The sequence below is a fragment of the Physella acuta genome, unplaced genomic scaffold, assembly GCF_028476545.2.
Source record: "Physella acuta isolate Inbredline_101_S28 unplaced genomic scaffold, ASM2847654v3 ptg000380l, whole genome shotgun sequence".
NCBI lineage: Eukaryota > Metazoa > Mollusca > Gastropoda > Physidae > Physella > Physella acuta.
In genome coordinates, this window is record NW_026731899.1 from 119,452 (window position 1) to 137,331 (window position 17,880).

At 30.0% G+C, this 17,880-nt stretch overlaps 1 protein-coding gene across 1 annotated transcript; it reads right to left on the minus strand.

The window, feature by feature from the left end:
* Window positions 1-839: 839 nt before the first annotated feature.
* Window positions 840-6,117, minus strand: LOC131941997 (uncharacterized). Its single transcript, XM_059301645.1, has 8 exons — window positions 6,055-6,117; window positions 5,122-5,493; window positions 4,544-4,609; window positions 2,913-3,032; window positions 2,702-2,729; window positions 2,428-2,465; window positions 2,147-2,262; window positions 840-1,140 (listed from the first exon to the last, which is right to left on the minus strand). The coding sequence occupies exons 2-8, from the start codon at window positions 5,138-5,140 to the stop codon at window positions 868-870; spliced, it is 660 nt and encodes a 219-aa protein (XP_059157628.1). The 5' UTR covers window positions 5,141-5,493; window positions 6,055-6,117; the 3' UTR covers window positions 840-867.
* Between the last annotated feature and the right edge of the window lie 11,763 nt (window positions 6,118-17,880).

Here is a 17,880-nt window from a genome sequence, read left to right on the forward strand (position 1 = left end):
TAGTAATATGATAATCCAATAATTTAATCCAAAACTAGTTTTTTACTTATTAGGGATTTTGTTGTTGTTATCACGTTAGAGTGTTTCGTATTATAATAACATATAAGTATACATTAAAGAAACATAAACTTTTTTTTCTACACATAAATGCTGCTAAAAATTCTAAAACATACTAAATTATATGTTTTAATACAAAAATAGTCTTTAATATTATAAAATAAATGCAGTTGAATGAATATTATAAGACAAAGTGAGACATTAAGTTTTTAGCTTGTGTAGGCAATGCAGAATGAAACTTAAGCTGTATTAAGTCAAGCTGACATGGCCTTTATAACATCAATCTCAATGGAATAGGCCTATGTATTTCAACTATACTAAGATATCTAGGGTTTCGAACACAGGCCGATTGGAATTGACCTGATGGTTTCATTATACCAAGCAGTCTAAGGACTCAAATATGTGATCATGCATCTATCTATAAGACCAATGGATAATGTGTGTTCGCTATTCAATATAAAGGTTTTGATATAAACACTAGTAAAATTATCTTACCAAGTATTTTGGCAGATATAATGCAGATAGAATAACTGATTACCAAGTAGGTAAAGCAACATTTGAACATAGTATATTGCATGTTTTATTGCACATAATAGTCATATACACTATTGGATAATTTAATATATTTTTTCTTTGCATGTAGTGGGGAGATAATAATATTTTGATATTTATAAAAAAATATTGTAGTTATCTCCCCGTTTAACACACATACATCTTCAATGATTTTTATATTTAGGAAATCAATGTGATTATTAAAAAAAATACAAAATAAATTTAAAAAAAAAAAAATTAAAACAAATAAGCTGACAGTTAATTAACTCTGAAAAACTTCCATTTTCTTTTCTTATTTTTCGTCTGTTGCCTGGGCTCAGCCTGCAAGTTTACATACAGGTCCTCGGGCTTCAGGTTCACATACACATCTTCCACACTGACCTGTGGCTTGTGTGGGGTGTTGATTGTGAGCTCAGCGTATGTCACGGCTTCCCTACGTCTGCTCCGCTTAGTCTTTGGTCGCGCGGATGTTTTGTTGAAGTCAACCGTGATGTAAGTCAGACCTTCAGCAGAAATAAAGCGGCCGTTTTCCTGTGGAAAATAAAATAACAAAGTACAAACACACTGTATATAATCATTTCAGTTCAATACACATACAAGTAAGGAAGAATAAAACGGTGTATTAGTCTTAAACAAAGGAGTAAGACAAAATTAAATACACTATAACGTATAATATATTTTACACATCCAATATTTTTTAAATATATATTTACATTTAATTCCAAACTCCATACATATACAGATAATGAAGAATAAAATGGCACTCCCTCCCCCCACCCCCCAAGAAAGTCTACCGTCCCCACGAATAAAATGGAATTTATATAGAAAACATTCTTTTACCAGTGTAAGAATCAAAGGTGAATACATTAATTGATTGTGGACAGAAGACTTATGTACATTTGGCTTTAGATTGTGATGCCTTAAATTTTAGATGATTCCAATAAAATTAGAATTATCTAAAGACGAGATTAACTTCCTTTACCTTTGTTCTTAATTTCAAATAAAACGAACTTTACAAATGTATTGAATAGGCTGCAGGTGTAGTGCATATATATGTAACTATATAGGTATGGCTATATATATATATATATATATATATATATATATATATATATATATATATATATATAATATATATGTACAGCTATAAATATATATATATATATATATATATATATATATATATATATATATATATATATATATATATATATATGTAGAGCCTATCTAATATATAGCCTTTTTATTAGCCAATATATTTTATACTCTATATATTTTGCCTATATATATATATATATATATATATATATATATATATATATATATATATATATTAGATATTACTTAGTTTATTAAAAGTATATTGTCATAACCTTTAGTTAAATCATTGAATACTGTTCTTTTCTAACATCATATGCCACAATTTTTGCATATTTGCTTGACAGTTATATATAAGTGGTTAAAGTAAATGCTTATGTGAATTTTAAAAGTACATTATTCGATTTGATAAACACATGAACACGTAACATATCCATACCAAATATTTGACTTCTTTTTGTCCTGTAGAGTCACTTGTTGTTATAGTGATTGGGTCTAAGTCTTGATTTGTAAATGTATCACTTTGTGTATTTAATAAATTCATATAAACGTTTTCTGAAAAAAATCGTGTTTCAAAGATGTTGATTAACTTTTCAAACATTACGTTAAAGTCAAGGAATAACACTTGACTATATAATGTATTTAAGCTTTATTATGATTAATTTTCGTGATCGTTTTGTAATCAAGTGCCATTATTGTAAAAAAAAAACTGTGACTCACCATGTATTAAGTTGGAGTCACGCGTCTTCGCCGATTTCCTAAAAAAATATACAATTAACGTTTTTAAAGAAAGCTGATGTAATTTTTAAAATTTATTTCTGTTAATAGTTTAGAAAAAAAGAGTCAAAACTGAAAAATCTCCGTTAAAACTATATTACAATGATGTTAACTGCATTAAAATATGTTCAATTTTATATAACTGTAATGATAAAAGCACAAGTAATTATGTGTTTTTATTATTATCTTTGTAAATCATACTCAAAATCATCTTTACCTTGAATATAGGCACAATTTTCTTATTTCTATAGAAAAATAACACGAGTAAAAATTTAATTTCTTAATATTTTGTAAACCAATGCGTTAAAACGGTAACAAAAATATAATGCACATGTTTATTTATTTTTATTTCACACTTTTAGTTCAATTAAACGCATCATTTAGCGTTACAAATAGATTAATTAGTATAACGAGTCATATACACTTACTGTGTGCCTTGATAAATATAATGAAACAAATAATAGAAAGTATGATCACTGAAAACAACGTCGACAAAACTATCACCATAGGCTTGAGATCTGTATGAAGCTTTGCATCTATTGGTGAAGCTAAAATAGACGGAATGTTGCCGTAAATATAAACACAGTTTCTTCTTTGTATTTTGCTGTTTATCAGAGGCTGTCTTTTAGATTATTATTGAACAACTAGCCATCGGTACCCGTTTCACGAAAAATATAGGCCTATATATTTTTAAAATGTTAAACTTGTTTGAGAAACATCATTTATGAAATAGTTATTGGTCAAAACGCAATGTGCTTTACAACACGCTGAACGATATTAGTGACAAAGCAAAGAAAAACTAATTAGCTAAAAATCCTACACATTTAACATAACACAGGCACACACTGATTCAGTGTTTCTTCCAGACTTTTTTTCTCCGGGGGGGGGGGGGGTAAACTGTCTTCGGGGTGGGGGGGGGGGCGGACACTGTTAAAAGTATATATTTTCTATATAAATTTCATTTCGCTCTTGCGAGGGGGGGGGCGGTAGGCTTGTTTCGGGGGGGGGGGGGGAACCCCCCCCCCTCCCCTTAAGAAGAGATGCCTGGAAGAAACTGCACTGATTAAGTGACTTAAATGATTCCGTTAAAAATCTGGCTATTCAATGGTCATTATGTTGCTTTTTAAGTAATTTGTATTAGTTTGACAGATAAAATTGTATATATTTCATAGCGTACGTCTTGATGAGTAGATCTATAGATCTAGATCTAAATCAAATTTGAATGAAGTAGTTTCTTTCTTTATAGTCTAAAATCGGAAGATTCACATATAAAAAAAAATTAAAAAATTAAGTTTGACTTGGTGTGTCTCGTGCCCGCACAACCTGCGTGGTATTAAGTACACTATCATCTATAAGTTTTGGCCGGAAAAATCGTATTGTATTTAATTGTATAGGCCTACATTTCATAGCGTACGTAGATCTAAATCAAATTTGAATGAAATAGTTCATTTCTTTTTATTCTAAACACGGCAGATGACGTCATTAGTTAATGTATAAACATCAGTGACGTCACAGTTTTATGCGTTCTTTTTCACAACTATAAACGCTTTTCCTGTTACATAATTATAACTGTTTTTCTACATTCAAATACGCCTTTATTTTTTGTTTTTCTTCTTTAAATAAAATGTTGGTTATACATTTAAAACATCTACCATATTATTTTCAACAAAAGTCCGTATCAAGTTCTTCATATATCGCTGCAGATTCTGACGTGATATCCGGCTAAAATATTTTGCGGACAGAGAGAGAGAGAGAAGTGCGCACATGGGCTATTATATATTAGGTTTGTGTACGGGTAACGAAGGACGTAAAGATAAGGCAATGAGAGATTGTCATAATAGAAACAGCCCGTCGGTTTTCTTAAACTGAAGTCTAAAATCTAGAATCAAAGTACTACCTACATTACTTCTCTACTAGCTATTAAAGAAAATATTTCTTTAATAAAATTGTATAGTTTCATTTTAAAAGGAATATTTGCCAACTAATTTAAACTAACTCGTTTCCCATGTTTAAAATAATCGAGTAGCGGTTGAGAGAGATACAATCAAATAAATCTTACGTAAGTTTTGAGATTTTGTTGTCGTTACAGTTGTGTAGCTGTTGTTGTCCAAATCTTCATGAATAACTGTTTATAAATTAAGAATTAGCTAGTCAGTATATTGAAGTGTAATTACCAAGACAATGAGGTACTATGCGATATATGGATTATACAGACATTTAAAAAATAATATATAAACGTGTATTTACAAATTACGAATAGTAATAGAATGTTTATGCATGTGAACTGTAATCAAATATGTGATCATGCATTTCTTCAATAACATGTTGATGCGACGTCATATGCATTGATTAGTGTTTGTTAAGCTTAAGCTGTTATAATATAGAAAATAAAATATACTTTTAGGAAGCAATGTATTACATAAAATGACACACAAATTAAAACAATCGTTATAGTGATATATATATATATATATATATATATATATATATATATATATATATATATATATATATATATATATATATACATACATATATATATATATATACATATATATATATATATATATATATATATATATATATATATATATATATATATATATATATATATATATATCTGTTCTTGTTACTAACTTGTTGAAATAAATATCATGTATGTAAGGTCATATGTGTAGTTTGAGTTCGTTGTCGCAACTGTTACAGATAACTGACCAACATCCTGATGACTGAAGTTGTATATTAGAATGTAAATGTTGTATCTCAGCTTTACAGTTTCATCCTTTGTCCAGTTCACACACAGTTTGCCGTCACAACTATTGTTGTATTTGGTCCCGTTAAAAGTGAGGTACAGTTGGCTATTGTTGTATTTAGTCCCGTTTACATTGAGATACAGTTGGCTGTTGTTGGATACGTTGACGTAGACACACGATGTGATGGTCAGGGTTTCTCCCTCTGTTGCAATAAGTGTTGTTGGATTGTCGGAGATGTCACAAGGCTGGGGGTAATCTGGGGATAAGCAAAACATTACCCTGGGATAATGATTAAAATTGTGTTGTTGTTACAGCTTGAACTTTAACGAACATATTGAATGGATCAGTGAATAGATTTTAAGAAAAAAAACTATTATATAGTTGAAAAAAAATATTTTAATACGATTGCTATGATGAATAGATATCTATTTATAACAATATTGTAGAATTAGTAGGCTTTATAGATGTTGACTATTAACAAACATTTTGACAAATAAAGCCTCCTAGAGCTGTACCATAAACGAGGTGATCCTAATTTTTTTTTTTTTTTTTTTTTTTTTTTTTGCTTTCTAGGTAAAAATGAAATAGGTTATTAACTTTGTATTTCCTCTTATCTTGCAACATGAAATATCACTTAGGCGATTCGGCAATGGCTGTGAAAGGAAAGTATTATTACTCCTCTTCAGAACTGTAATCTTTTTTATTATGATAAATTATATTATGGAGAAAGTTATTTCAAAGTTAATGCATTTTGCAACATAATAATGCAACTAAAGGAGATTAAGTAACATAATAACAAATGACGCAGATCACTCACCAGGCTTATGTTCTAGATGAAAACTGTAAAATAAATCTGGTACTGTAATGATTTTTTTTCCTACTGTGGAATTTCTGTCCGGTATTTTTATACTGACTGTGTACCTGACTAACTTATCTACTGTTACATTGTTTATGTGTACAGACACATACGTGTACAACTCTGTACCGTTTTTGTCTGTGTACACTTGTATATCTGATCCATCAGAGATGTTAATTAAATACGTATTATTGTTTATCTTAATGTCTCCTATGTGTGGTGGATACGCTTTAACACAGAATGTAATGTTGACAGGCTGATGGAGTAACACTTCTATAGACGTGTTGTTGGTCTCATGTTCACATAGAGTTGCTGGACCTGGCATTATGTATATATATATATATATATATATATATATATATATATATATATATATATATATATATATATATATATATATATGTATATATATATATATATATATATATATATATATATATATATATATATATATATATATATATATAGTTCAAAATAATTAATCAAGACTCACATAATATGTAGTTGGAATACTGCAACATTTTGTTTTAAAATAATGAACAGAAGAAAGCAAGATAACAGAGCTACCATCGATATTTGTCTAGCACGAGAAGTATTTAGGCAAGTTTTTATCTTGTTTTATCTCGTTTTTGTTCGCCTTTTTAATTATATTGTGGGTTTATTTTTCTTAATTTTATCTAAAAGAATAATGGTGGAGTAATTTAAGATTATATAATTAACTATTGCGTAAATTAAAATCTAGTATAAAAGTAACCTACCTAATTCAAACTTATTAAACCCAAACTAATGTTAATATAATGTATTAGTATTATTCAGCCGAAATAAAAATAACAACATTGTGATATTTAAATTTTATAAAAACATATTTTATAGAAGCTTAATTCGAAGTTTGATTTCTTTTTAAACAAATTTTACAGACTTTTCTCAATCTACCAGAAGTTCAGAACAAAACCTCATGTCCCACTAATAATTAATTCATGTTAGCCTTGTCACATACACTTGCAGAATAAATGAAAATTAATGGAACTAAAAAAAACTTCTAATTGAATTTCAGTTCTGTCTTCATTTAATTCCTTTTTGTTCTGGATATTAGTACCCATTCATAAATGTACATTGAAATATTAAATTTTGATTTTACTTTACTTTGCTTTTCTTTCATTAAATAAGTGTAATTATTGCTCCGATTTGTATCGAGTGGAATTTATATCACTTTGTCATAGACAGTTTTATCAATTGTGGCCAGTTTTGAAACTAGAATATGAAGTTACAACATTATTTTTTTTTCTATTTCGTAATCTAACAAACTAATTTGTTATATATTTGTAACCATGACACTAAGCTTATTATTCCAGTGGCCGTAATACTGAACAATTTAAATTTAAATATATTTAAATATATAAATAAAATGTGATAATACAAGTATTTCCATTTACTAAAAAGACCGAAATGAATTCAAAAATCAAAACGTATCCTAATATATTTGCTACAGGACAAAACTTTCGCACTTAGCCTAAAAGTAAGTCCTAATAGGTAGTTTTTTTTTTAATTGCATAATAAACGCTTTTATAACATATTGTGTGTAATAATGTACTAAAAAGAAGAAAATAAATGATTTTCTTTAAATAAATAATAATACACTACTATTTAAATAACGTTAAAGAAAAGATTGGGCCACTCTCATCTATTGGATATATTTACTACTATTTTGGAAGAGACCCACGGTTTTCTGTTAGATATAGAAGCAGCTATATAGATTTTATTATTTGATTTTGATATTGTAGAGACGATTCTTCGTCACATAACATCACAAAATGAAACGTCAGATATCCTGTAAAAATTCATTCTAGTATTATCCGCTTAAAATTGCATTTTAGATTTTAGGTGTAACATAATGTATGTACAACCCCTTTGAACTGGTATAGCACTCTAAAACTTTAAAAATGAAGTATGAAATGTACTTACATCTTGTAACAATTAAATCAAAGTCCTTAGAACTCGAAGAGTTTCCTTTATCTGCTGTACACGTGTAGGTTCCCATATCATCACAAGATGTGTTATTGATGTTGTATGATATTTCGTTTGTAATGCTATTCATAGAGGGTGGATCACGTTGGTATTTTTTATGTATAAATAATTTGCTTTGACCTTTTACAAAGAAACACTGTAGTGAAATATTTTTGCGTTGGCCAGTGTTATGAACGGATTGATTTTGAATTCCAAATAAAAATCCATCTGTTAAAATAGATCATAAAAACATTAGAAATTATACAACTTTTGTAAAATTGAGTCAGTTTTAAATTAAAATATTGAATAAAAAACAACAAAAATTATACCTGTATCTGCTATCCGAAGTAATTTAGCATCATTTATTAACATAAAACAAAGATAATTTCTGGAACGCAACACAGCTGCAGGAAAGTAAATTGTTACATTATAATCGTATTGTTTTCCCTGGCTTAATGATATAGATACATTATTTCCCATTTCGTGTTTATTCTTTAGCAATTCTTCACGTAAACTAAATGTTGTTGTTATACAAAAATAGATGAGAATGTAATCCTTAACTGCGTTTTCCGCTTTAATAATATCCGTTTCGTTCATACAACTATCAAAATCAAAGCTAGTATCTGAAAAGTAAAAATAATACGACAATATATAATTTCCATTGGATAATATAATTCAGTTTAAAAGTAAAATATGTTACATTTATTAGTTCAAAAATTAATTATAATTTAACTAAAAATGCAGAGGAAGTTAAAAATAAACATTGCATAGGTGTTACCTCGTTTGGAACAAATCGATGCGTTATCTACCCAAGAGTACTTTAATTCCTGATCAACTCAAAAAACAAAGCATTACATTTCATTAGGAATTAACAATGATTACACTTCTGTATGTGAAACAGACACGATAAGTCAAAGTTACACGAATTTAATTAAAATGAATACTTAACAAAAACGACAAATGACATTTTTATTGTTTTTAAATTATAAAATGGAGATATTACGCATTTTTAAAAAGAAAGATGAGACTTTATTTAAGTTGTTTTAATTAAATCAGTTAATCTAACTGAAACAATACTTATGATATATGTATTTTAGAAAAAAAAATGAATAAAGTACCACTTTCGAATATCTGAGGTCACTCACCATTGCACTAGAAGTGCTAACCTCCTCACTTTTATATACGAAAATGTTAAGGGGAGAACACTCCCGCTTTATTTGATAATTGATTAATCTAAACGGAAAACAAAATAGTGAACAAATTTGAGACCGTCATTCAGTATTAGTGTTTTTGTATGGCCATATGCCTAGATACTGTTGGTTATACGGCAACCTGCGTGTGTTAACACTTCGATCATAACAACATGGCTACACACAAAGATCATAGGAATACACAAAGTATAAATTTAACTCCATGTCTATCGTTGCTAAATGACTACAAGCACTGATACGATTAAAACTAACTCAGATGCTATTCATAACTGACTGAATTCAGGCACATAATAGAAGCTAGGAACAAAGAGTTTTCGGTTGTTTATTACGATCATGTGCTTTACTGTATTGAGCACGTCTTTTTACTTTCTCGTATATACGAAGTATAGAGAAAGTCTTGTAATCGTGCACAAAAAAAATCGACATTTTTGCAAATCTCGACGTTTTAGGGCTCCCTGAGTCGGAAAAAAATAGTTTTGCAATCTTGTCCGTATGTCTGTGTGTATGTGTGTGTGTGTGTGCGTGTCTGTAAACAAGATAATTTCAGTACCGTTACAGCTAGGTTGATGAATATTCTTATATAAGTATTATATCAAAATCGTAGATCCGTGTCAACTTTTGAGCGATTTCCGATAACCAGAAGTGGAACTTTTTCTACTTTGAATTTTTCAAAAGTCTATAATTTGAGTACTATTTCATTTAGATAAATGAAATTTCACATGTAATTAAAATATCTAATTATCTGCCTTCTGTCAAATTTTTAGTAATTTCCATCGACAGGAAGTAGCAATTTACGCTAATTCCGATTTTAAAAAAAAAGAATGTAAATTTATAAAGTACTAATAATATTCCGCACTATTATGCACTTTTATTTGGCGTTCACTTGGTGTGCAATTATTTTTCTATGAGAATTTATTCTTTTTACTTTCTCGTAAAAAATCTAATTCTCTACCATCTATCAAATTTTGAGTAATTTCCGTTGACCGGAAAAAGTAATTTACGCTCTTTCTGATTTCTCAAAAAACACATGTAAATTTATAAAGTACTATTATGCACATTTTGTTTTGGCTTTCGCATGGTGCGCAATTCTTTTTTCTACTAGATTTTATTCTATTTTTAAAACGTTTAAGTAAACAAAAATCATGTCTTTATTCCGAGTTACCATCCCACGTAGTGTTATATTAGAATATTTGAGAAAGTTTAGGGGAGATCACTCCTGGTTTATTTTTTAAAGTTTTAGTATTTAAAAAGGATTAAAAAACATGTCTATACTCCGAGTTGCCATCCCCTGTTGTTTCATATAAATAAGAATATTCTAGAAAGTTGAGTGAAGATCACTCCCGGTTTATTCATTATTTTAATAACGAACAATCTACTGAACACAATTTGCTGTTGTTGGGTATGTTCTGTACACGAGACGGAACGGGGCTTTACAAATAATCGAGGAGTTTAAACGTATTATATTCACAAAATAAAATAAACAAAAGAACTACTATATAATTTATGTCCACCTAACTAAATTATCTGTTTTTTTACACATAAAAAAGACACATATAAACATATTAGTACATTATTTTGGAATTCTAATAACATTTATATTAATAAGTATTTTAAATCATTAACCGTAAAACAATAAACGTCTTATTTTAATTGTTAAATACTTACTTATTGCATCGCTTGAATTTGTTTTTTGACACAGTGTTGCTGATAGAATCTGTAATATCACAACCACTGAAACAATTCGTAGTAAAATTCAATTGTTCATTAAAATAAGATTGTACTACTAGCATACAGCTTGTAGATTATATAAGCCCAATATATATATATATATATATATATATATATATATATATATATATATATATATATATATATATATATATATATATATATATATATATATATATATATATATATATATATATATATATATTATAACTTACCTTCTGTTACGGTTCGAACAATTCTCCAATTCTGAGGTGATGATATAATATTAGCCAGTGTAAACAGATTCATTATATTGTTTGTATTTTCTCAAAGCATGTAAAAGTATGAGTTACATATCGTGAATCTTAACTGTATTGCACATTTGAAGGACATATCTACAGTTGTATTACATCTCCAAATACTATTGATATCAAGTTTTAGTCTTCACAAGATCTTTAAAAAAGTTGGTATTAACAAACAGTTTAGGTTGTACTAGCTATTACGATTACACTTGACTTTTTGTAATGTACGCAATATCATATTTTGCACTGAACACTTCGACTAAACATCTAGATATATGTAACATCCTAAATAAAAAGAAAGACGTCGCTCTATATCCATTTCATCTGTAACCTTGACGAAGCTCCTTATAATGCTATAGGGTGAACCATTTCCTGTTATAAAACTTTGTAGTAAACGTTCACACGGTCTGAAGAAATGTTGTTTCTGTTCCCTGGAAAAAAATCCATTGACTGCCTTTTTAAATCCTGCTTGACATGGGTTAAACTATGGCCCATATTGTAGCTAGGCCTAGTTTTATAGACATTAGGTTTCAATTGGACGGGATCGCTTGATATGAATGTGGCGTTATGCTTGAGATAGAGTGATATACTTCAGACGTTACATGTAAACACTCAAGTGTCATGTTATATGTTATATCTTTGTTTTATCTTGTTTCTCTTTTTATCTGTCTCATACTTTAACTACACTCTCTCTTTCTTTATATCGCTCTATCTCTGTCATATGTGTTTCATCTCTCTCTTATCTCTCGATATTTTTTACTCTCTTCCTGTTGCTTTCTCTATTATATATCTACCACTCTCTCGATTCTTTCTCTATTTCTCTTTCGCTGCTTTTATATTCCACTCCCTCTCTTTCTGCCATTCCCTCTGTCACACTCCCTCCCCTCTCATTTCTCTTCTCTCTCGCTCACTCTATACTATCTCTATCACTATGTGTATTACCTCTTTATCTCTCTCGCTCTTTTCTACTACACTCTCTCTCTCTTTATCCTATGTTACACTTTCTTCCTCCCTCTCATTTCACTCTCACCCTCTTTCACATTCTATCTCTCTCTATTTCTCTCCCTAATCTGTATCTCTCTTGCTATTTTAATAATAATTTATTCTTTCTCACTGTATGGGGGGGGGGGGGTTAATATAGTTATAAATTAACTATTTCATCCTAAACACTATTCGATACATAATCGTTTCCAACTTTTATCCTGAAAGATAGATTGTGATTGAGCGTTTTCTTCTAAAAGAGCAAATACAATCTAAGCATAGCTGAAAACCATCATTTTATTTTTCAATATGTGAGTCATTTTATAATAAAGTGTTTTAGAGAATTTTTTTTTTATTTGAGTCAACAGAAACAAGGTATTTGATTTCTTAAGTAGTTTTAAACTTCTCAAACTTAAATAAAACATTAAAATAAAAACGCTTGACAACTTTATTTTTTATTAATTTTAATTAACCACGCCTGTTGTCTAGACAGGAAATGATAATTACGTCAGTGTTTTGTAGCTGAGTACACTGTGTCTTGAGCACAGAATATTACTCATCGAACGCCCAAGAACGTTCTCTAAATTGCCTCTCAATGTGGCTCTCCGTCTTATATTGAATATCAACATCATTAAAACTAAATATTCATCTTTGACAATACCTATAAAAATATACTTTACACTAGTTGTTATTGTTTTAGACATGCACGATTAAAACGCGAAATATGTTTGATGAGTGAAATATTAAAATTAGAAATGAAAATAGTCCAAAGAAGTATTAGAAAATTGAGACATTACACATGTGTTACACAAACACATACACACACACACACACACACACACACATATATATATATATATATATATATATATATATATATATATATATATATATATATATATATATATATATATATATATATATATATATTTGTAAAGAGTACACACCTATAAGGCTAGCAAATAAATTGAGCGCAAATACCATAGCTTCTGACATTGCTTATTTACTTCTGATAACACACACCATATCGTGAAAAGATTATTTTCCTGTATATCTGGTTATTTTTAGAATCTTATAACTAGATAGTGCGATAATTTAGCTCGTAGTGTAGTTTCGTTGTGGGATAAGTACATTTAAAGATACTATAGGAAATATTTAATAAAGAGAAAATATTCCACATGTTGCAATACAACTAATGATTTTCATTTATTTGGTTTGATTTTTATCCTTAGAGTACAGAAACTAGTCTGAAATCAATTAAGTTTACATGATGACCCTTTATAAATATAAATAAATTTATAATTGTAATTACCGATTAAGAGGGTTTTTACAAGTACTTTGTGATTACAGAAAATTAAGTACTTTGGTTTAATTTAATTACAGTTCAATTAAAGCGATGGGATTTTGCCGGTTGGTCTCTATTTGTGAAAAATGTAGATTTAACTCTAGCCTAATATCCTGCAAATATAAACAGTCACGTACAATGCTGAATAGAACATTCCTCGTGTTGAAACAAACTTTTCGGCCTATCCACTTATACCTTGTCTAGATTTAGTCTGGCAAAAATGAAATGCACACACACACGCATGCACACACACACACACACACAAACGCATACACACAGACACAGACACACATATACACACTCTCTCTCCATCTCTTTCTCTCCCTCACACACACACTTTATTAAGCGTATTATGTGTGTTTCCATGCATTTATATTTCAGTTAAATTGACACGGTGTTAAGGTATGTTGTTTTTTATGTGGATTATACTTGTGTGGCTTTTTGTGTGTCGCATCGTGTATGTGTGGGGTGGTTGACGTGTATATTTGAGTATGTATATGTGTGTTCGTATACAGTAAAGAGGTAGGTCCCACTATGTGTATTCTGTAAGAGTAAACTGTAAGTATGTTTGTTTATATATGTTTTCGTACACTGTCACTGTTTTATTCTCCCCGTTAAAATACAGCTCATGTACACATGTGGTACAATACTCAAAATAAACAATGCGATGTGAATACCCGATAAATTAAATAATAATGGCTTATCGCGCTTCGGGCCATAAGTGCAAACAGTATACACACTCATTCCTAGAAAAATGATTGATGTAGTTTAAGACAGTCCAAAAGTCTGGATATCTAGGTCATATATCTGGGTCACATCCCGGCATGCACCTGTTACCTGTTTGCCCTACTTGGTACGTCACCTACACCCGCTGTAGCATCGGCTACCTAAAAACATTCCTACATATGACTCATAACACGTGTAGTGTGGCTAGGTGTAAGATAATAATGTAAACACGTAGGATAAGAAGCGATCTATATTAAGTTTTAATACAATAATAGAGATTAGAGGCTATAAAAAAAATGGAGTTAACACTATTTCGTGTGACCCACAGATACAAGCTAATTAAGCTAATTAAGTAAACCCACAACATGTTGCTGAAAAAAAAGCCCAGGCTACATAATTATATTATACGTTACAGTTTGAGTACATAAACGGTTAAATTTAACATAAAACACAACGTAACGTATTTAATCATCATCGACTTAATAGTTTGAAATTAAAGTAGTAAGTCAAAAAGTTTTTTCTAGGAGGGGGATGGGAAGGGCGGACACGGGTAAACGTATGTGTTTTCTATATAAACTCCATTACGTTCGTGGGGGGGGGGGGGGGGGAAGAAACTCTGCCATTAGATAAAAACTTCCAGTTTCTGTTTCACTCTTTCTCTCTCACACACATAAGTATATATATATATATATATATATATATATATATATATATATATATATATATATATATATATATATACTTTTAAAAACCATTAGAGATCATATACATAGTGTAGAACAACTTTTAATTTAAAAACGTTTCTGAAAGTGACGCATCGATTAAAATATAACTTGTTCAAACTAATATTTCCTTCGCTGGTTAGAGGCAAACACTTGTTTCATTTGTTTTACTTTACAGGAAATTCTTATCTTCTGTCTAGTCTAGTGTGTATGTGACATTAGGCCTGTTATCCCATAGCTCTGCTAGACATTTCGTTCTTAACATGCGTCGAACAGCAAGGATAAGACAGGTGTTCATAATTTATGTCGTTGGGACGAGATTTTCTCAGAAATTCTTACTCCGTTTTTTTATCAGGAATTTACGCAGAAACTATGAACACGATAACATACAGTATACACAATTTTATGACAGGTAAAATAGTTTATATTACTCTCTGAAATATTTAAGTGGCTACAAAATATTTACGTTTATTATCAATTAATCAATAAGTTAATGCTAATGCAGTCTCTCGGCTGGTCTCTCTCGCCAAGCGCTTCAGACTTCAGTTAGAGTTAAACCTAGCTAAGCGGAGCAGGCATTTATTTACCTAATAAACGAAACAATTTAAGAAAGTTTTCTATCCCGTGGTATTATTATACTGTCGCATACTCGGGTAAAATTAAAACCCTAGGACAACGACGTCAACACTATTATCCTCATTACCAAGATAAACATCACCACCCTCACCATTAACAGAATCATAATCTCCATCATCATTACATCATTATCATAATCATCGCCTTGTCGCAACTATAAAGAATCCTGTTATAAAAGTTGGAACAGCCGATTACAGCTTTTAAAACTCAGTCCCTCTAGTTCCATTAGGGCTCTTCTTTCTTCTTTTCGTTCTTAAATTTTAGTGTTGGAAGGGATCGAGCCTTATCTGCCAGAAGGTTTGAACTCGAGACTTTTTCGAATTTATTAACCATGACCTTTTGTCGACTCGACCACGCCTCCATCACAATTAAGGATACGTGTCAACTTGTTATGCACCATTGAGGCCATTCACTCCGATTTCAGCCTGCTTTTCTTTTTGGATTTGCGTCCATAGCCTTTGTCCAACCAAGAACAAATTACAAGGCAGCAGTTGTTTGATTTTGGAGTTGTCTCTCCTAGAAGAGTTGCTGTCCCCAGCTAAGGAGCCTCATCTGCCAGAGGTTTCGAACTCGAGACTTTTCGGTTTAGCACCATTGAGACTCGATTTGTTACTATCTTGTTCATTCACTTATCGACAACTTGTATACGACTTTTTTCAGCTTGCCTGAAAGGTACAATCTAACCCAACCTCCCTCTCATCTCTACTTCAACTATATGTTTGCAGAGCTATTGTTATTGTTTTGTTCTAATGTATAACATCTGTATGATTATTTTAATCAGCTGTCTGAGCCTACCGTAAGTTGGTGATAATTTAAAATGAATATATAAGTTATAATGATTCGGAACAAAAATCTTGTTTTTAGCATGCACACGAGCAACGTCTTAACTATGAAACAATCATGTAAACAAAAGCTTTAATCTCTTCATTTTGCACCACATAATTGAATTTTATTAAGGCGATAATACATGGGTAAATATATAGTTAATGTCAAAAATAAAATATGGCAAATTTAAAACTAAATTAAAATACTGCCTTACTTGGTCAATAATTAAAATACAATAGTTCAATATCAGTTCAATATTTCAGTTCTTCTATTATAAGTTATATGTTATTGTAAGTTATATGATATAATAAGTTATATGCTATTTTACGTTATGTGCTATTATTAGTTATATGCTATTATACGTTATATGCTATTATAAGTTATATGCTATCATAAGTTATATGCTATTATAAGTTATATTCTATTATACGTTATAGGCCTATGCTATTATAAGTTATATGCTATAAAAAATAAAATGATTTATACTAGAGACAAATGTCGATCTTTGACTACCAAGTTCTGACTTATGCCTAAAAGAACATCGTGCGAAGTGCAGGTGGGAGGGAAGTGCTGAGCAAGCTATATTTTGACAAAAGCAAGTAGTTGATCTACGCTAATCGACATAAATGAGGTATTAGGCATAGAAACTTAAAAAAAAAATACAATTATAAATTGTTAACTTTTCAATGAAGCTTCAATGGCAGCTCGTTCAGTGTTTCCTCCAGACTTTTTTTCCGGGATGCACTTGAAATTATTTCTATATAAATTCCATTTCGTTCGGGAGATGGGGGGATAGACTTTCTTCGGGGGTGCAGAGACTCCCCCCCCCCCAAAGAGATGCCTGAAAGAATCTCTGAGCCGGTAAATAAAATGTAGCAGGCGTCAAAAAATAAAAAAATAAAAATGTTACAGGAATATGGTAACAAATCAAAATTTCGAAAATATCACCGCGTAAGGAATATGTTGGCGCTCTTCCAAACCATTTGAGTGTATTCATACAGGTATGTTTGTAAATATGCTACATAGATACATCTCTCCTAAATGTGTTTTTTTTATTAAAGATTCAAATGACATTTCAAAAATTTCAATGACTAAATTATATACAAGTGTTTCCATATAGAAAAAGAATGAAACAAATAGAGCAAAAACAACATTCTAATAACAAGCTTTTATATGTACAAAAAGTAAGAAAATAAAACTAATTTGCTTTCTGTCATAAAAGCTTATGTCGTTTTTGAGATCTTTTACATATTTTAGTGACTACAAACCCACAAACGAACGACGTGAAGAAAGTAAAATCGTGTAAAAAGTAAAATAAAAAAAAAAGT